This window comes from Gymnoscopelus braueri (genome assembly GCF_963280865.1).
Source record: "Gymnoscopelus braueri genome assembly, chromosome: 18".
Classification (NCBI taxonomy): Eukaryota; Metazoa; Chordata; class Actinopteri; order Myctophiformes; family Myctophidae; genus Gymnoscopelus; species Gymnoscopelus braueri.
The window spans coordinates 18,156,546-18,177,693 of record NC_137618.1 but is presented as its reverse complement, the minus strand read 5'-3'; the positions used below and the strand labels follow the sequence as shown (position 1 = coordinate 18,177,693).

Genomic DNA, 21,148 nt, shown 5'->3' with positions numbered 1-21,148 from the left:
TTTAACTCTCTCTATGTTTCCCTCTCCCTCTCTCCGCTTCTCTTTCCTTCTGTCCCTGTCCTTTAACGATTTAACAAAACATTGAATTTCTTAACAAAATCACACCCTGTTTATCTTTGTAAACGTGGATTAAAATATCATAGAAGTACTTCAAGTATGACTTCACTTGACAGTCAAACATTTTGGTCTTCATGACAGTCTTCATCAGAACAGAATAATGATGTGACTGATGTGTTTAACCACTTTCAACCAATTTTCTAAATTTGTCACATTTGAACATTTATTTTAAAACATTGTGAAAATTCCCAATCTATAAGCTATTTGTCGTATAATGTATTATATAGAGCTACATAGTCAATAATATTGATAATCTGACAGTAAAACATACTTTTACACACCTCAGCGGCTACAGCAGCAGACATGATCCTCTTTTAACTTTAGAATTACCAAGACCTCTCATTTGAGGACTACATTTACCATAACATCCACTTATTGTTATCCTCTGTTCTTTGATCATTTAGAAACTCTCGCTCCTGTGAGTCGACGCCAACTCAAGTCTATTCTGAGGGAGAAGTTTAACTGTATGTTGGAGTGGATCACAAAAGGACAAAAACAACTTCTGAATGAGATCTACACAGAGCTCTACATCACAGAGGGAGGGAGTGAAGAGGTCAATCTGGAACATGAGGTCAGACAGATTGAAACAGCATCCAGGAAAACAGCCAGAAAAGAGAAAACTATCCAACTAGACAACATCCTTAAACCTGGAGAAGAAAAGACATTCAGAACAGTGATGACAAAGGGAGTGGCTGGCATTGGTAAAACAGTCTTAACTCAGAAATACACCCTGGACTGGGCAGAAAACAAAGCCAACAAGGAAATCCACTTAATATTTCCATTCACTTTCCGAGAGCTGAATTTGATGCTGAATGAGAAAAAGAATTACAGCTTGATTGACCTTATTCATTACTTTTTTGGTGTAACCACCAACGAAGAAGAAATCTGCCGTTTCCAAGGATCCCAAGTTGTGTTCATCATTGATGGATTAGATGAGTGGAGGCATTCTCTAGACTTTGATAACAGTGAGATCTGTACTGATGTCACAAAGCAAACCTCAGTGGATGTGTTGCTAACAAACCTCATTAGAGGGAACCTGCTTCCCTCTGCTCGCATCTGGATAACCACACGACCTGCAGCAGCCACTCTGATCCCTAAAGAGTATGTTGACAGGGTGACAGAGGTGAGAGGGTTCAATGACCTCCAGAAGGAGGAGTACTTCATGAAGAGATTCAGTGATGAAAACCAGGCCAGTACAATCCACTCACGCATCAAGAAAAAACGAAGCCTCCACATCATGTGCCACATCCCAGTATTCTGTTGTATCATTGCTGCAGTTGTCCAGGACATGTTAACAACAGTGAAGAAACTGACATTGCCAAATACCCTGACTGAGATGTACATCCGCTTCATGGAGTCTCAGTCCAAACACAGGGAGGACAAGTATCATGACAAAACAACACCATGTGACGGGAATCCAGAGAAGAATATGGAGGCCATGTTGTCTCTGGGAAAACTGGCTTATAAACAGCTGGAGAAAGGCAACCTGATCTTCTATGAAACAGACCTGACAGATAGTGCCATTGATATCAGAGATGCAGCAGTGTACTCAGGAGTGTTCACACAGATGTTTAAAGAGATTGACGGTGGGTGGCGCCATGACAAGGTGTTCTGCTTTGTCCATCTGAGCGTTCAGGAGTTTCTGGCTGCTCTTCATGTCTTTGTCACATTCGTCAACACCGGTGTCAACCTTCTGTCAGAACCACAAACAACCTCCATGCCGCCCAAACTTCTGTCAGAACCACAAACAACCTCCATGCTGCCCAAACTTCTGTCAGAACCACAAACAAACTCCATGCCGCCCGAACCTGACATAAATCACCTCTACCAGAGTGCTATAGACAAGGCCTTACAGAGTTCTAATGGACACTTGGACCTGTTCCTCCGTTTCCTGCTGGGCCTCTCAGTGAAAACCAATCAGACTCTCTTAAAAACACTGTTGGGACAAGAGATCCAAGAGTACCTGAGTTCAGGAAGTCTCGAAGAAGAAGAAACAGGAGGTTTCCATTGGGAGGAGACCATTGAGACCAATCAGGAAACAGTCCTGTACATCAAGAAGATGATCAGTGAGAACCCCTCTCCAGAGAGAAGCATCAATCTGTTCCACTGTCTGAATGAGATGAATGATCATTCTCTAGAGAGGGAGATCCAACTGTACCTGTTTAGAGGAAGTCTCTCCACAAAAGAACTCTCTCCTGCTCAGTGGTCAGCTCTGGTCTTCATATTGATGTCATCAGGAAAGGAGCTGGATGTGTTTGACCTGAAGGAATTCCAAGCTTCAGAGGAGGCTCTTCTGGGGCTGCTGCCAGTGATCAAAGCCTCCAATAGAGCTCTGTAGGTGAACTGATAACTGGATACATTTAATGTGTAATTTTTCTGTTATAGGAAAGAAAATACAATAATTGAACATTCATTCCTATACAAAATAATGAATAGCAAAAATAGCAGATCTACAACCTGTTGCTTCATGGTTTGTTTTGGGCTTGTAGATCGGCTATTTATTGCAATTTCTGGGGTTAAAATGGTTACTTGATTTGAACACTAATGTTTGAGCCTGACCCGGGTGAACACATCCATTAATCATAATGATTATCAGCTGGGGGATGCATGTAGGAAGCTCTGTCTGCCTGTCTGTGTGGATTGCTATGGAGGGATGGAAATATTTCTATTTACAACCACGAACAACCGCTAAAGTTTTTGTTCTTCTTCTGTGTGTGTCTGTCTGTCTGTCTGTCTGTCTGTCTATCAATCTCTGTTCCGTTCAGTGTTGTAACATGGTGCTTTACCACTGTGGTGTTTACCGTGGGGGCCGCGTGCACCTGGTACACACAACACTGCACAGACTCTGGACTGACCACAATAATAATAATGATAATAATAGTAAAAACATTCATAGTAATAATAAAATGATAATAAAATCAATAATAATAATAATAATAAACTTTATTTCTAAAGCACTTAAAAAACAATGTTACAAAGTGCTTTACAATACCAAGATATAAACCATCCATAAGGATAAAAAACAACAGTCAATTAAAATCCAGAGGTAAAAAATATTAAAATCAACACAATTGAGACGAATATAATTTGCAAGGCAAAGGCGTTTGTAAAGATCCAATTGATGTCAATCATACCAGCTACACCAGATGCACGGATAGGGCGAGCCCCACGTGCTCATGTTCTGTATTGACACATTATTGTGGTGGCTAGCTGCAGCGACAATGACACACTATAGTCCAGACATATCTTTATCTATAATCTATAATGTGCACAATAGCCAGCAGTAGCCAGGCTGTTTGACCCCAACTTTAATCATCTTGTCATGGCAGCCTACTTAACTTACCCTCTAAGTTCCATGAAATCTTGGCCACCTGTTCATGACTTATTTTACTAACAGATAGACAGACATTCAATCAAATTAACAGAATTGGAGATATAACCATAACCCCCATCCAACTGTTATTATTATCCACAGAAGTACTGATAAAATACAAATACTAACTGAAATGATATAATAACTGGATATGTTTCATGTATAATGTGATGTTTCTTAAACAGAAACATAAAATATAAACATTGGATGTAATCACTACTGTTTCTTCAGGCTGAGTGGCTGTAACCTGTCAGAGAGATGCTGTGAGGAGTTATCATCAGTTCTCAGCTCCAGCTCCTCTGGTTTGAAAGAAATGGATCTAACTAATAATGATCTGGGCGATTCAGGCGTGAAGGAGCTCTGCGTTGGACTGGGGAGCCCAGACTGTACACTGGAGACCCTCAGGTCAGTATTCATGAACCTGTTCAACAGATGACAATTCTGGAGTTTCTCAAGTTTGGACCATTAATTCAATTAATATTGTCTCCAATAGCTCCATATTAAAACGTCCCTTTTTGTAGATTTACTGTCATTTGTGCTTCTCTGTGGAGTGTAAACATCCCCTTGAACACGTGGAGTGTAAACATGAGAGTTTTAGGAGGAAACAGAACTCCCTTAAAATCACCAGAACTCTTCATCAATTAGCCCAGCTTGTATTAAACTAGAACGTTGCACTAGCACATACCTCCACCCAAGATTTGATTTGTTCAAAAATCAGAGGGGGGGGGGGGGGGGGATTTCTTAACCCCTTAAGCCCTATATACTTGCTGATATTAAATGCATGGATTCCCCCCATCCCCCCAGAAAATATAACCCTTTCTCCACCAGCACAATGCAAATATCAAGATATGATTTGATCGATTATGTAGGTCTGACTTTGATTTTGACAATGACCTTTGAGCTATTTGACCCCAACTGTAATCATCTTGTCATGGCAGCCTACTGAAATTGAACATAAAAAGGAGGAAAGACATGCACATCCACACCTGAAGTTGGGCAGGTGCTGAACGAAAAAATATAACATGAAAACCAAAAGAGAACGCTCACACACTGTGGACTCTAGTTATAGAATTATTTATTGCACCTGAATAATGCTGTGATGTTTGGGGCTTTCACCCTTCCTCAGACTGAAGCCTACTGAATTTTACCACTAAGTTCCATTAAATCCTAGCCTTCTGTTCATGACTTATTTTACTAACAGACAGACAGACAGACAGACATACAAACAAATGAACAGAATGGGAGATAACCATAACCCCCATTCAACTGATTGTATTATTACCCTCAGAAGTAAAGATAAAAATCATACAAATACTAACTGAAACATTTTTAAAGTTGCATTTAAAGTTACATGCATGAAGGTTTTTTGTTTCAACTAATACTAATAACTGGACTTCTAGGTCTTCCTTTAAGACTTCAAAGCTGACATGACGCTGACATGCACTTTATTGAATGTACTACATGTGATTTAGGACCTCTGTATATGACAGAATACTGATCTTAACATGCTGCTATTTTCAGGCTTTTTGTGCTCTTTTTATTTTCCATTTTTTACTTGTAATTCTCTTTTACCCCTTGAACTGCAAACGTGAAAGCCTGCTTAAACAAGAGTTTCACCTCACTTTGTTGTGACAATAAAGTTGATAGATTGATTCGATATGTTTAATGTATAATGTGATGTTTCGTTAACAGAAACATAAAATACAAACAATGATGTAATCACTACTGTTTCTTCAGGCTGAGTGGTTGTAATCTGTCAGAGAGATGCTGTGAGGAGTTATCATCAGTTCTCAGGTCCAGGTCCTCTACTTTGAAAGAAATGGATCTAAACAATAATGATCTGGGCGATTCAGGCGTGAGGGAGCTCTGCGTTGGACTGGGGAGTCCAGACTGTAAACTGGAGACCCTCAGGTCAGTATTCATGAACCTGTTCAACAGATGACAATTCTGGAGTAATTACACATGGAGCTTATCCTAATTACTTTTCTTTTTTGGTCTGTGTGTGTGTGTTGGGGGGCACAGACAATAGTATATAGTATAATATCTGTCAAGCTGTCGAATGCAAAGACAACTTGTTAAGTTTCACAAGTTTGGACCATTGATTCATTGAACTAGAAAAAGCGTTCGTCCCGAAAAAGCCCCCCTGTACTACAGACACTACCAGGCCTCCTCCCAGCTGTCCCCATCAGCTTTGAGTGTCATTTGTATTGATCAAGTATTTGTATACATGTAGGCAGCAATGTATCTGTTTTCATTCTGAAAAGTTATAGGCTAGGTAGAGGAGTATAAACAAAATTGTGAGTTATTCCCTCCCCATTTCCCACAATAAAAACGTTCAATGGTTGGGAAGAAGTTGGGAATAAATTAGTACAATATTGGAAAATGATTGTGCTCAGTAACCTTGTCTACATGATATTAAATGACAAATGGTACACACATTTGGGACAACAGAGAATTTGTCTCTATCACTTGCAGAGTGATTTTATGAATGACATAAATAAACACTGACAGACAATCAAAACCATTAGAAGAACATGTGGGATGTAATCAGTGTCACCCTCTGAATGACATCAGTGAGTTGTATTTGATAGCTGTCATTACATCAGGTATAGCCTACAACTATTTAACATAATTCTATATGTAACCAAATGTGGTGCAACTGGCGGCCTACTGGCCAAAATGTTGGGCAAAAAAAACAATAAAAATGTATATGTAACAACGTGTTTACAAAATACATTAACGGTGCGTAAAGCAGCAATCCCAATGACCACTGAGCAATATTTGTGCAAAGTGTGGACCAGTTGGAGCAGTGGTGTGCTGTGAGATCCTCCACAACACTGACTTGGCACTGCATGGGTGTGTCTGTGGGTTCTAATAGAAAGATATTGTCTCCAATAGTTCCATATTAAAATATCCCTTTTTTGTAGATAGAAAATCAGGGAGATTGGTCAGAGTTAAATGGATGTAAACTGTATGTGTGTGTGCGTGCGTGTGCGTGTGCGTGTGCGTGTGTGTGTGTGTGTGTGTGTGTGTGTGTGCGCGTGTGTGCGTGCGTGTGTGTGCGTGTGGTGGGATTGTCACATCACAGGTTTACAGGTGTAAAGAAGAGGGTGACAATTGTTTGTGCGAGATAGAGGTAGAATAAGAGCAGGAAAGAAAGAAAACAGTATAGAAACCGGTCAAAAAATGTAATCAAAGAATATATATGTACATAATACTGTATAGATAGCATATAGTAGCAGGTATGTTTAGAACATTAGCATCACATCACATGCAGGTGTGTTCATGTCCTTTAGAATATTAACATCATTGTGTGTGTGTGTGTGTGTGTGTGTGTGTGTGTGTGTGTGTGTGTGTGTGTGTGTGTGTGTGTGTGGGGCACTATAGGTTGTCAGGCTGTCTGGTCACAGAGGAAGGTTGTTCTTATCTGGTCTCAGCTCTGAGATCCAACTCCCATCTCAAAGTGTTGGACTTAAACTACAATCACCTAGGAGACACTGATCAACTCTCTGCTCTACCACTGGAGGCTCTCAGGTATGGAGAGACCTGCTGCCACTCAAATGTGTTCTAGTATGTTTAGAGTATAGAAATCATACTGTGATGATGTATAGCAATGTTTAATGTTTGATGGTGAACATTGTTATCAATCATTGTTTCTATTATCTAGTTACAGTAGTAGAATATACAGGCCTGACTTTGTCTCTCCTTCACCCTCAGTGTGGAACATGGTGGAGAGAAGATGCTGAAACCAGGCTTGAGGAAGTGTAAGTGTGTATTCTGTTTTATTCATGAAATCAGATGAATTTAGATGAACAGCTCATATACACAGCAGCATGTGACATTAATTAATTCACATCCTACTGTGAATTAAGACGATAATAACCCCAACTATAATACGTTGCTATTAATCAAAATAATACAGAATCTTACTTCCTGGGTTTTATTACAAATTACCAGCTTAGTATTGGGGTGAACCCTGCCTACCTGTGGTGTCCACATACTGTAGGATTCTAGAATTATACACTAAGGTTGATATATTCATCAAGCTACTGAGTACCTACTTCTCAAAGCTTTCATCACTTCCTCTCTGAATGCAAACCCTCTGGCCTATAAGAGCACACAAAACAGAAGTACTTTAATTAACGGTAGCTTCTCTCTAATGAAACAATTGTTGATATAGGTTTAAATCAGGGGTGTCAAACTCATCTCAGGGCACAGGCCAGACTGAGTGAAATAGATATTCTATTTGTTATGTTTGAAAGGTTTTGCCTATAATGACATGCCCAACATAGTGACTCCTCCAGGTTGAAAGTGGTTAAAGGGATAGGTCATATTTGAATTTGCATAATGCTATTCAATATTTTGTTTATTTCTATTGGACATGTAGTTACACATTCATATTTTGTACATTTTTATTACATTAATTCTGCTCTCATTATTTAAACATTAAATCCGATCCTTTCTACTAGATACTTACTGAAATACTTATTTGGATTCGTAACTTTAATTGAGTACAGTTTTTGGCTACTCTACCCCCATCTGCTTATTAGGAAATGTAGTCAGTGGTGGAAAGTGCATTGACTCAAGTACTGTACTTGAGTAAAATCTTGAGGTACTTTATATTTCTACTCCACTACAGTATATCTCTTGCAAATATTTTACTTTTTACTTCCCTACTAGTATCTGACAGCTTTACCAACTACTGTAGTTACTTTGTAGATTTAGGGAACGTTCGTTTTTTATTTAAGGGGGTTTTGTTTATTTCCTTGTGGTCGGACGGTTAAGCGTGGCACACAATATATCATAACTCTATGGGCACGCTGCGCAGGATGCATGATACCCGGTCTTGCACGTAATTCTGAAGGGATGTCTGTCATTCAAACTCTCTCTCTGTTATCTTCAAAGTCTGATTATTAATTCCTTGTGCCAGTTATCATCAGCCAATAATGTGTTGGAGCTACAGTAAATAATAAAGTCAACAGTCTGGAGGGAGGCTAAATGTTTTCTACTGCCGTGTGGATTACCATGTGTCCAGTAGGCTATCAACTACCATTTCAGATCAAAGCCTTTGTTCATAAACCAAAGTGATTGAAACTTACTTGGAGTTACAAAGCGATCGAACATTTCCCCCTGAAGCCTCTTGTTTTTATATTAGCCTAATAATTAGATTCTGTGGCGGCCAGCAACAGGCTATATGTAGGCTATATGAAGCATATGTTGAATGAATCCAACAGGATAAAGCAGGCTAAATTAAGTGCTGCGGCAGCTGTCAGTCTGTCTAATCAGCACACCTCTCGTCCTCACATCAAAGGCATTGCTCATTCCAAATGAATATGTTAAATACAATCAATAACTGCTGAGTGGGACAGTCACTTTGAAAAACAGAATGAGCCCAACTGCTTTGAAAAGGTAGAATTGTTGTTCATGAATTACAGACAATAATATTTAATGAAGAGAAAAAGGCAGCTGCTGCTGTTCATTAAAATGTTGGGCTCTCACAGTTTGTCTCATACTGTATTTCCCGGGCCGAACTGCATACAACAGATATACACAAGGACCCCTCCAGTGTTCATTTACCAGTGTTAAGTTAACTCTGGGAGTGTAACCAAATGGACCCGTGACGCATCCCTAGCGCCTTTGCACGTACATTTCCAGTTCTCGTCCCCCGCCCGCCGGCCACTCACGGCCCTGACACACACATTTAACACACACACACACACACACACACACACACACACACACACACACACACACACACACACACATTTAACACACACACATCTAGCTAAAAAGCGTTGCTGTCTCAGTTTGTTGAAGAGAGACACATTTTCATAATGCTGAATTATAGAGCTTCAGCTGATAAAGTAACTACATGTAAGAGATTGCACATAGCTAGTCATACAGTAGCCTACATGTGAACAACAAGCCACTGGCTTTATTGTGTTGTACAGTATGATATAAGCATAATACAATTATATACATTGGAATATATTGTGACACTTCATCTGTCTCAAAAGCTAAGCATAGTTAATGTGTCTCTGTTCATGCCTGAATGCAGAGACTGTTATAAATTACTGTGATGACAAAGATGATTATGTTTAAAATATGTATTGTATTCAGGGCCGCATTAAGGCCCCTCAGGGCCGTGGAACTACACCAAATCAAAGGCCCCATCTCAACATAATCGGACAATATTGGGTGCGTTCACGCGCACGTGCGTTTGGTGCACGTGCCACCTCCAGCACGATTGGTGCTGACACAGCCTTTCCAACTTCAGTCTATGCTATAACTACAGTGTCTATCATTACAATTTGTAATTAATTAATAATAAACGTAATTTGTAATTTACAAATTACGTTTATTATTAAGGAGGTTACTTTATGGTCATTACAGTCGTAGGCTACTAGACATATGGTGATGAGATGGGTAACAAATGTTTCATATTTATTTTCTTATTCTTCATAAGAAATTCAACAATTCAAGTTTAGAATTGAGAAAACAATACTCAGCAGAGATGGGAAAAGTACTACTCACTTTCTTTACTTAAAGTAGAAGTAGCCTCAGATACATTTACTTATGTAAAAAGCGACTTTAGTAAAAGTACTCATTCAACTAATTACTCAAGTAAAAGTATAAAAGTACAGGCTCTGAAATATACTTGAAAAGTTAAAGCAAAAAGACCTATTGAAGTCTACCGCAGTGGTTCTCAACCTTTTTACCACCTCAGAAAATAATATTATGGATCACCATTATGACTGACTGATGTTAAAATACAGTACTGTAGCGTAGACCTACTACCCCATACTATTCAGCTATTTGCACAGTACAAATGTATTAAGATATATTTCATTTAGATTTTCACAGTGTACATTATGGTAGCACATAAACACAAAGACAGACAGACAGACAGACAGAGATGACATTAACAACTGTGAGCTACATTATTCAAACACAGCACGTGATATACAGTCTAAGCTAAGCCTACTTCAAACAAACACACACACGCACACACACATCTTCATTGTAAGATTAACTCACCATGCTGCGCCGAGGTTCAAAGAGATTAACGCACGGCACTTCCAAAGTTTGTACAATGTTTAAGTCACAGGAGCTGGTTTTCATATCGTAAATATGAACGTTGGCCCAAATCTTGCGTTTAATCCACATGGTTCTTGTTTATTTGTGTTGCTGTCACAGACCATGATAGCAGAGCCAAACTGGTTAACAGAAACAAACTTACCCTAAAAGCGGAGGATTTCAAAATAAGAGCCACTTATAAAGATTACTCGACAGTAGTTTTATTTTTTTGTCTACTTACAGGAAGTAGAAGTGACACATCAGTACCAGCGACGGTATGCAAGAGGTTTGCATCTGTTCTGCCGCGCAACATTAAAACTAAAGCAACATATGTTTCTAAATATATATAATTCACACAGCAGGGCCCGAATGTATACATTTTTATAAATAATAATAATAAATATAGCTGCAAGCAGCGATAAGCGGTTTCGAGGGATAAGGCAGAGACAGGAAGAGTCCCTCCCTCTCTCTCTCTCTCCCCCTCTCCCCCTCTCTCCCTCTCTCCCTCTCCCCCTCTCTCCCTCTATCCCTCTCCCCCCCTCTCTCTCTCCCCCTCTCTCCCTCTCCCCCTCTGTCTCTCTCTCCCTCTCCCCCTCTGTCTCTCTCTCCCTCTCCCCTCTCTCCCTCTTAAAATGCTTAAAATGTATAAAAGGCATAAAATACTTAAAATGCATAACATGCTTACAATGGATACAATGCATAACATGCTTACAATGCATACAATGCATACAATGCATACAATGCTTAAAATGCATAAAATGCATAAAATGTATAAAATGCTTAAAATGCATAAAATGCTTAAAATGCATAAAATGCTTAAAATAGATAAAAGGCATAAAATGCTTAAAAGGCATAAAATGTATAAAATGCATAAAATGCTAAAAATGCATAAAATGCATAAAATGCTTAAAATGCATAAAATGCAAAAAATGCAAAAAATGCATAAAATGCATAAAATGCATAAAATGCTTAAAATATATAATATGCAAAAAAAATCATAAAATACTTAAAATGTATAAAATGCATAATATCCATAAAATGCTTAAAATGTATAAAATGCATGAAATGTATAAAATGCATAAAATGCATAAAATTCATAAAATGCATAAAATGTATAAAATGCATAAAATGCTTAAAATGTATAAAATGCATAAAATGCTTAAAATGCATAAAATGAAAAAATAGATAAAATGCTTCAAATTAATAAAATGCAAAAAATAAATAAAATGCTTAAAATGTAAAATGCAAAAAATGCATAAAATACTTAAAATGCATAAAATGCTTACAATGCATAAAATACTTAAAATACATGCAATGCATACAATGCATACAATGCATACAATGCATAAAAGGCATACAATGCTTAAAATGCTTAAAATGCATAAAATGCTTAAAATGCATGAAATAGATAAAATGCATAAAATGTATAAAATGCAAAAAATACATAAAATGCTTAAAATGTATAAAATGCATAAAATGTATAAAATGCATGAAATGCATAAAATGCTTAAAATATGCAAAAAATGCATAAAATGCATAAAATGCTTAAAATGCATAAAATGCATAAAATGCATAAAATACTTAAAATGCATAAAATGATTACAATGCATAAAATGCATAAAATGCTTACAATGCATAAAATGCATGAAACGCATAAAATGCATACAATGCTTAAAATGCATAAAATGCTTAAAATGCATCAAATGCAAAAAATGCTTAAAATGTATAAAATGCATAAAATGCATAAAATGCATAAAATGCATGCTTAAAATGCATAAAATACTAAAATGCATAAAATACATAAAATGCATAAAATGCTTAAAATGCTTAAAATGCATAAAATGCTTAAAATGCATCAAATGCATGAAATGCTTAAAATGCATACAATGCTTTAAATGCATAAAGTGCATAAAATGTATAAAATGCAAAAAAAATATGAAATGCTTAAAATGCATAAAATGCATAAAATACTTAAAATGCATAATATGATTACAATGCTTAAAATGCATAAAATGCTTCAAATGAAAAAATAGATAAAAGGCTTAAAATTAATAAAATGCAAAAAATAGATAAAATGCATAAAATGCTTAAAATGTATAAAATGCAAAAAATGCATAAAATACTTAAAATGCATAAAATGCTTACAATGCATACAATGCATAAAATGCTTACAATGCATAAAATGCTTACAATGCATAAAATGCATAAAATACTTAAAATGCATGCAATGCATACAATGCATACAATGCATAAAATGCCTACAATGCTTAAAATGCATAAAATGCTTAAAATGCATAAAATGCTTAAAATGCATAAAATGCATAAAATGCTTAAAATGCATGAAATAGATAAAATGCATAAAATGCAAAATGCATGCAATGCATACAATGCATAAAATGCCTACAATGCTTAAAATGCATAAAATGCTAAAAATGCATAAAATGCTTAAAATGCATAAAATGCTTAAAATGCATGAAATAGATAAAATGCATAAAATGTATAAAATGCAAAAAATGCATAAAATGCATAAAATGCATACAATGCATAAAATACTTAAAATGCATAAAATGCTTAAAATGCTTAAAATGCTTAAAATGCATAAAATGTATAAAATGTATAAAATGCATAAAATGCATAAAATGATTAAAATGATTAAAATGCATCAAATGCATAAAAAGCTTAAAATGCAAAAAATGCAAAAAATGCATAAAATGCATACAATGCTTTAAATGCATAAAGTGCATAAAGTGCATAAGATGCAAAAAATGTATAAAATACTTAAAAAAATGCATAATATGATTGCAATGCATAAAATGCTTACAATGCATACAATGCTTAAAATGCATAAAATGCTTACAATGCTTACAATGCATTAAAATGCATAAAATACTTAAAATGCTAGAAATGCTAGAAATGCTTAAAATGCATAAAACGCATAAAATGCATAAAATAGATAAAATGCTTAAAATGAATAAAATAGATAAAATCCATAAAATGCTGAAAATGCTTAAAATGTATAAAATGCATACAATGCTTAAAATGCATAACATGCTTAAAATGCATCAAATGCATAAAATGCTTAAAATGTATAAAATGCTTAAAATGCATAAAATGCATAAAATGCTTACAATGTATAAAATGCATACAATGCTTAAAATGCGTAAAAATACATCAAATGCATAAAATGCTTAAAATGCTTGAAATGCATAAAATGCATAAAATGCTTAAAATGCATTCAATAGATAAAATGCATAAAATGCATAAAATGCATAAAATGCTTAAAATGTATAAAATGCAAAAAATGCATAAAATACTTAAAATACTTAAAATGCTTACAATGCATAAAATGCTTACAATGCATAAAATGCATAAAATACTTAAAATGCATACAATGCATAAAATGCATAAAATGCTTAAAATGCATTCAATAGATAAAATGCATAAAATGCATAAAATGCATAAAATGCTTAAAATGCAAAAAATGCATAAAATACTTAAAATGCATAAAATGCTTACAATGCATAAAATGCTTACAATGCATAAAATGCATAAAATACTTAAAATGCATACAATGCATAAAATGCATACAATGCTTAAAGGGATACTTCACTCTCGGGCCGGGGACACATTTAAAATAAATATTAAAAATAAATGAAAAAAGTTATGGAAAATTCATGGCCCCCTCACACATTAGTAGGACACTCTAATGCGTGCGGGGGCCATGAATTGTCCATAACTTTTTTCATTTATTTTTAATATTTTTTTTAAATGTGTCCCCGGCCCTAAAGTGAAGTATCCCTTTAAAATGCATAAAATCTTTAAAATGCATAAAATGCTTAAAATGCATAAAATGCATAAAATGCTTAAAATGCATAAAATGCATAAAATGCTTAAAATGCATAAAATGCTTAAAATGCATAAAACGCATAAAATGCATAAAATAGATAAAATGCATAAAAGGCATAAAAGGCATAAAATGTATAAAATGCATAATATCCATAAAATGCTTAAAATGCATAAAATGCATGAAATGTATAAAATGCATAACATGCATAAAATGCTTAAAATACATAAAATGCATACAATGCTTAAAATGCTTAAAATGCTTAAAATGCATAAAATGCATAAAATAGATAAAATGCATAAAATGCTTAAAATGCATGAAATAGATAAAATGCATAAAATGTATAAAATGCATAAAATGCTTAAAATGCATAAAATGCATAAAATGTATAAAATGCATAAAATGTATAAAATGCATAAAATGCATAAAATGCAAAAAATGCATTAAATACTTAAAATGCATAAAATGATTACAATGCATAAAATGCATAAAATGCATCAAATGCATCAAATGCAAAAAATGCTTAAAATCTATAAAATGCTTAAAATGCATAAAATGCATAAAATGCTTAAAATGCATAAAATGCATAAAATAGATAAAATGCATGCTTAAAATGCATAAAATGCTTAAAATGCATGAACTACTTAAAATGCATAAAATAGATAAAATGCATAAAATGCTTAAAATGCATACAATGCATACAATGCATAAAATGCTTAAAATGCATAAAATGCTTAAAATGCATAAAATGCTTAAAATGCATACAATGCTTTAAATGCATAAAATGTATAAAATGCTTAAAATGCATAAAATGTATAAAATGCATAAAATACTTAAAATGCATAAAATGATTAAAATGCATCAAATGCATAAAAAGCTTAAAATGCAAAAAATGCAAAAAATGCAAAAAATGCAAAAAATGCATAAAATGCATAAAGTGCATAAAATGTATAAAATGCAAAAAATGTATAAAATGCAAAAAATGCATACAATACTTAAAATGCATAATATGATTGCAATGCATAAAAATGCTTACAATGCATACAATGCTTAAAATGCATAAAATGCTTAAAATGCATAAAATGCTTAAAATGCAAAAAATTGATAAAATGCTTAAAATGTATAAAATGCAAAAAATGCATAAAATACTTAAAATGCATAAAATGCTTACAATGCATTAAAATGCATAAAATACTTAAAATGCATAAAATGCTTAAAATGCAAAAAAATTGATAAAATGCTTAAAATGTATAAAATGCAAAAAATGCATAGTTAAAATGCATAAAATGCTTACAATGCATTAAAATGCATAAAATACTTAAAATGCATAAAATGCTAGAAATGCATAAAATGCTTAAAATGCATAAAACGCATAAAATGCATAAAATACTTAAAATGCATACAATGCATACAATGCATAAAATGCTTACAATGCATAAAATGCATACAATGCTTAAAATGCATCAAATCTTTAAAATGCATAAAATGCTTAAAATGCATAAAATGCTTAAAATGCATAAAATGCTTAAAATGCTTAAAATGCTTAAAATGTATAAAATGCTTAAAATGCATAAAATGCTTAAAATGCATAAAACGCATAAAATGCATAAAATAGATAAAATGCATAAAAGGCATAAAAGGCATAAAAGGCATCAAATGCATCAAATGCATAAAATGCTTATGCATAAAATGCTTGAAATGCATAAAATGCTTAAAATGCATTCAATAGATAAAATGCATAAAATGCTTAAAATGCATAAAATGGTTAAAATGCTTAAAATGCTTAAAATGCTTAAAATGCATAAAATGCTTAAAATGCATAAAATGCTTAAAAAGGGGCCCCCAGAAATATGTTTCCTTTCAAAACGATGCGTAGCTATGGCCGCAGTACTGATTGAGCTATTGGATAGACAGGACGCTAACTACTCTTTTGGTTCACAAAACATTTACCAATAAAGATTTTTTTTTTGTGTCCTCGGAATGGAAACTAGTGAAAATAGTAGATCTACAAGTCATACATTGAAAATAACTACTCTCAATAAGCGTTTCATTTAACAATTGCACGTTTATTCATTGATACAGTCATGTTGTGTGCAATGCAATTGAGATGAAGTCTGCATGAGGTGGGATTTGAACCGGCAACCCTGTGGTTTCAAGGTAGATGATTAAGCCATTGGACCAACAGACCTGAATTGGTGAAAAGGAGCTCACAGATTTGGCAGACTTTCACGCAAATTGCTCAGAAATCCTGGGTTAAAATGTTTTTCAAACTGGTTAAATTGGGGTTTGAACCAGGGACCTACAGACTTACGGTTAGACAGTGTAAAGGATAAGGATAATTCCTTTAACAGGTCCGTTCATGAAAGTCCTTGCGGCCTTGTTTCCAATGAGGGCCTGTGAGCAATTAGGGGTTAAGAGTCTTGCTCAGGGACACATTTCATTTCATCGACACATTTGCTGGCCTGGCCTGGAATCGTACCTTGGGCAACCAGGGCCTATGGCACTCTAGGCGGGCTCACTAACCACTCAGCTATGGCCGCAGTACGGACTGAGCTATTGGATAGACAGGACGCTAACTACTCTAGATCACTGGTTCACAAAACATTACCAATAAAGTTTTTTTTTTGTGTCCTCGGAATGGAAACTAGTGAAAATAGTCGATCTACAAGCTCACAATGCGTTGCTATCTAAAAAGGTGTGAGATTGTAGATCGGCTATTTTCACAAGAAAGTATGTCATACATAAAAAACAACTACTCTCAAAAGCATTTCATGTTATTGTTTAAAAATTGCACATGTCTGAATTAACAGGGTCATGTTATGTACAATGCAATTTAAATGCAAACTGTGATGAGTGGGGTTTGAACCGTGGACCTCCGGTATATGAGGCTAACACTGAACTGATCAAGCTATTCAATGCAAAAAATGCATTTTCATGCATTGAAAATAACTACTCTCAATAAGCGTTTCATTTAACAATTGCACGTTTATTCATTGATACAGTCATGTTGTGTGCAATGCAATTGAGATGAAGTCTGCATGAGGTGGGATTTGAACCGGCAACCCTGTGGTTTCAAGGAAGATGATTAAGCCATTGGACCAACAGACCTGAACTGGTGAAAAGGAGCTCACAGATTTGACACACTTTCACGCAAATTGCTCAGAAATCCTGGATTAAAATGTTTTTCAAACTGGTTAAATTGGGGTTTGAACCAGGGTCTTACAGACTTGCGGTTAGACAGTGTAAAGGATAAGGATAATTCCTTTAACAGGTCCGTTCATGAAAGTCCTTGCGGCCTTGTTTCCAATGAGGGCCTGTGAGCAATTAGGGGTTAAGAGTCTTGCTCAGGGACACATTTCATTTCATCGACACATTTGCTGGCCTGGCCTGGAATCGTACCTGGGGCAACCAGGGCCTATGGCTCCCTAGGCGGGCTCACTAACCACTCAGCTATGGCCGCAGTACGGACTGAGCTATTGGATAGACAGGATGCTAACTACTCTAGATTACTGGTTCACAAAACATTTACCAATAAAGTTGTTTTTTTTGTGTCCTCGGAATGGAAACTAGTGAAAATAGTCGATCTACAAGCTCACAATGCGTTGCTATCTAAAAAGGTGTGAGATTGTAGATCGGCTATTTTCAGAAGAAAGTATGTCATACATAAAAAACAACTACTCTCAAAATCATTTCATGTTATTGCACATGTCTGAATTAACAGGGTCATGTTATGTACAATGCAATTTAAATGTAAACTGTGATGAGTGAGGTTTGAACTGTGGACCTCCGGTACATGAGGCTAAGTCTGAACTGATCAAGCTATTCAATCCACAGCCTTAATCAGTGAAAAAGGAGGATCCAACAAAACAAAACAAAAGAGGGAATGAAATACGTCATACATTGAAAATAACTACTCTCAATAAGCGTTTCATTTAACAATTGCAAGTTTATTCATTGATACAGTCATGTTGTGTGCAATGCAATTGAGATGAAGTCTGCATGAGGTGGGATTTGAACCGGCGACCCTATGGTTTCAAGGTAGATGATTAAGCCATTGGACTAACAGACCTGAACTGGTGAAAAGGGAGTTCACACAGATGACACACTTTCACGCAAATTGCTCCGAAATACTGGGTTTAAATGTTTTTCAAACTGGTTAAATTGGGGTTTGAACAAGGGTCCTACAGACTTGCGGTTAGACAGTGTAAAGGATAAGGATAATTCCTTTAACAGGTCCGTTCATGAAAGTCCTTGCGGCCTTGTTTCCAATGAGGGCCTGTGAGCAATTAGGGGTTAAGAGTCTTGCTCAGGGACACATTTCATTTCATTGACACATTTGCTGGCCTGGCCTGGAATCGGACCTGGGGCAACCAGGGACTATGGCTCCCTAGGCGGGCTCACTAACCACTCAGCTATGGCCGCAGTACGGACTGAGCCATTGGATAGACAGGATGCTAACTACTCTAGATTACTGGTTCACAAAACATTTACCAATAAAGTTTTTTTTTTTTTGTCCTCGGAATGGAAACTAGTGAAAATAGTCGATCTACAAGCTCACAATGCGTTGCTATCTAAAAAGGTGTGAGATTGTAGATCGGCTATTTTCAGAAGAAAGTATGTCATACATAAAAAACAACTACTCTCAAAAGCATTTCATGTTATTGTTTAAAAATTGCACATGTCTGAATTAACAGGGTCATGTTATGTACAATGCAATTTAAATGTAAACTGTGATGAGTGAGGTTTGAACTGTGGACCTCCGGTACATGAGGCTAACACTGAACTGATCAAGCTATTCAATCCACAGCCTTAATCAGTGAAAAAGGAGGATCCAACAAAACAAAACAAAAGAGGGAATGAAATACTTCATACATTGAAAATAACTACTCTCAATAAGCGTTTCATTTAACAATTGCAAGTTTATTCATTGATACAGTCACGTTGTGTGCAATGCAATTGAGATGAAGTCTGCATGAGGTGGGATTTGAACCGGCGACCCTATGGTTTCAAGGTAGATGATTAAGCCATTGGACTAACAGACCTGAACTGGTGAAAAGGGAGTTCACACAGATGACACACTTTCACGCAAATTGCTCCGAAATCCTGGGTTTAAATGTTTTTCAAACTGCTCTAAATTGCAGACAATCTAAGGGCGGAGCTTACTGGACAAAGTGATAGATGTGTTCCTCATGAGTCAAGGCACATGTGTAAGCATGTTTAATGGCTGTCGGCCAAACGAGGCAAGACTTTTGCCTGTTTAAAGTTTGCATTTAAAAAAAATTGCTATAGCGCCCCCCTTTGACCAATTGGAGTAAGATTGGTTTCAGTGATACTTGGAATGACCCTCTACATTATTGCAAAGTTTCAAACAAATGTGAGTCTGCATGAACGTGTTAGTGGCAGACGAATAATTGTCTTAAAACTGCAATATTAATTGGCTCATAAAAGCTTAATGTTTTCACTTATGGAAAATCCGCTTGCTCACGTTTGTCGGCATAGGTCCAAAGTTCATGTGTAAAATGTTTCGTGCAGATTGCTCAAAGATCCCAGAAAGCTATAGATTTTTACTGTTTTTCATATAATTGGAAATGGTGGGAGATCTAAAGGTCAGAGGTCAAAAGTCAGAGTGTGAAAGTTGTTAGGCATGAGGAGACGCATGTGTGTATCGAAGTGTCATGGATGTGGGTCAAACAGGGCATGAGTTGTACCTGTTCAAAGTCAATTGAGTAAAATAGCGCCACCCTTTGGACGATAGTTGTGAGTTTCGTTTCTTCGCCGTTTGGCATAGCCCTCTACCATATTGCCGAGTTTCGTAAAAAGTGACCACGCGGTTAGGCCAGAACTGCCAAAAACGGCGGAAGAAGAAAGGCAAGAGATGCAATAAGGCTTCGAGAGCCTGATAGGCCTCGAAACCTTAAATAATATATATAATATTAAAATAAAATAATATAAATTTAAAAAAAATTACAATAATATATATATTTTTTAAATACATAATTCACACAGGGCCCCTGCAGGCTGCAGGCCGTGGAACACAAGTTCCACTAAGTTCCGCGGTTAATGCGGCCCTGATTGTATTTATATGTGGACTGAATATAATGTAATTCAGAAATACCTAAACTCTGTTATAAACATTGGCAAACTGCACTGCCGTGTTGCGGGACTGTCAGGGCCGTGTGTGGGCGACAACTGCAACTGTACAAGCAAAAGCAGGGACACACCCGTGACAGCCGTTAGGGTCCATTTTGTGTCCTCTCTGGGTTTCAAAAACACCACCGGCTATTTACTTTTGAACATAATTCCTGCTATATTGTTTATGAGCAGCAAAATCAGTTCATATTCCTCTGCAATGTGCGTTGCCTTTCCTCGTGTTGCTGCTGGTTCCAGAAACTTTTCTCTCTCTCTCCCGCTATCTTGTTGTAATTTTGGTACCGTACGACCCACTGTGGTTACGACCTATCAAATTACTCTGGATTAAACCATTGCCTTTAACTAGGGGTGAAAGAACATGAAAGCAGCCTCTGCTTACCACCAAGGTGCGCTTTAAATCACAATGAAACGTGGAGTTTATTTGTTTTTTGTGTTCTTGCCTACTCTGTTTGATGAGTGTGTGCTGTCATTCAGGCGGTACTAATGTATTTGATGTGTGGGCGCTGGCATGCAGGCGGTACTCTATTCGATGTGTGTGTGCTAGTGTTGAAGCGGTACTACTGTATTTGACGTGTACTTTTAAGTAT

At 36.0% G+C, this 21,148-nt stretch overlaps 1 protein-coding gene across 3 annotated transcripts in view; it reads left to right on the top strand.

The window, feature by feature from the left end:
- Positions 1–539: 539 nt before the first annotated feature.
- Positions 540–21,148, top strand: part of LOC308073625 (NLR family CARD domain-containing protein 3-like) — a 22,757-nt gene continuing 2,148 nt past the window's right edge. The window contains exons 1-5 of one of the 3 annotated variants that reach the window (XM_080412644.1): positions 540–2,451; positions 3,722–3,895; positions 5,228–5,401; positions 6,878–7,024; positions 7,208–7,254. In XM_080412644.1, coding sequence (XP_080268770.1) covers positions 584–2,451; positions 3,722–3,895; positions 5,228–5,401; positions 6,878–7,024; positions 7,208–7,254 — 2,410 coding nt within the window. In that variant the 5' untranslated portion in view covers positions 540–583. The remainder of the gene's footprint in view (positions 2,452–3,721; positions 3,896–5,227; positions 5,402–6,877; positions 7,025–7,207; positions 7,255–21,148) is intronic. The other 2 variants (XM_080412646.1, XM_080412645.1) reach the window with 2 other exon arrangements.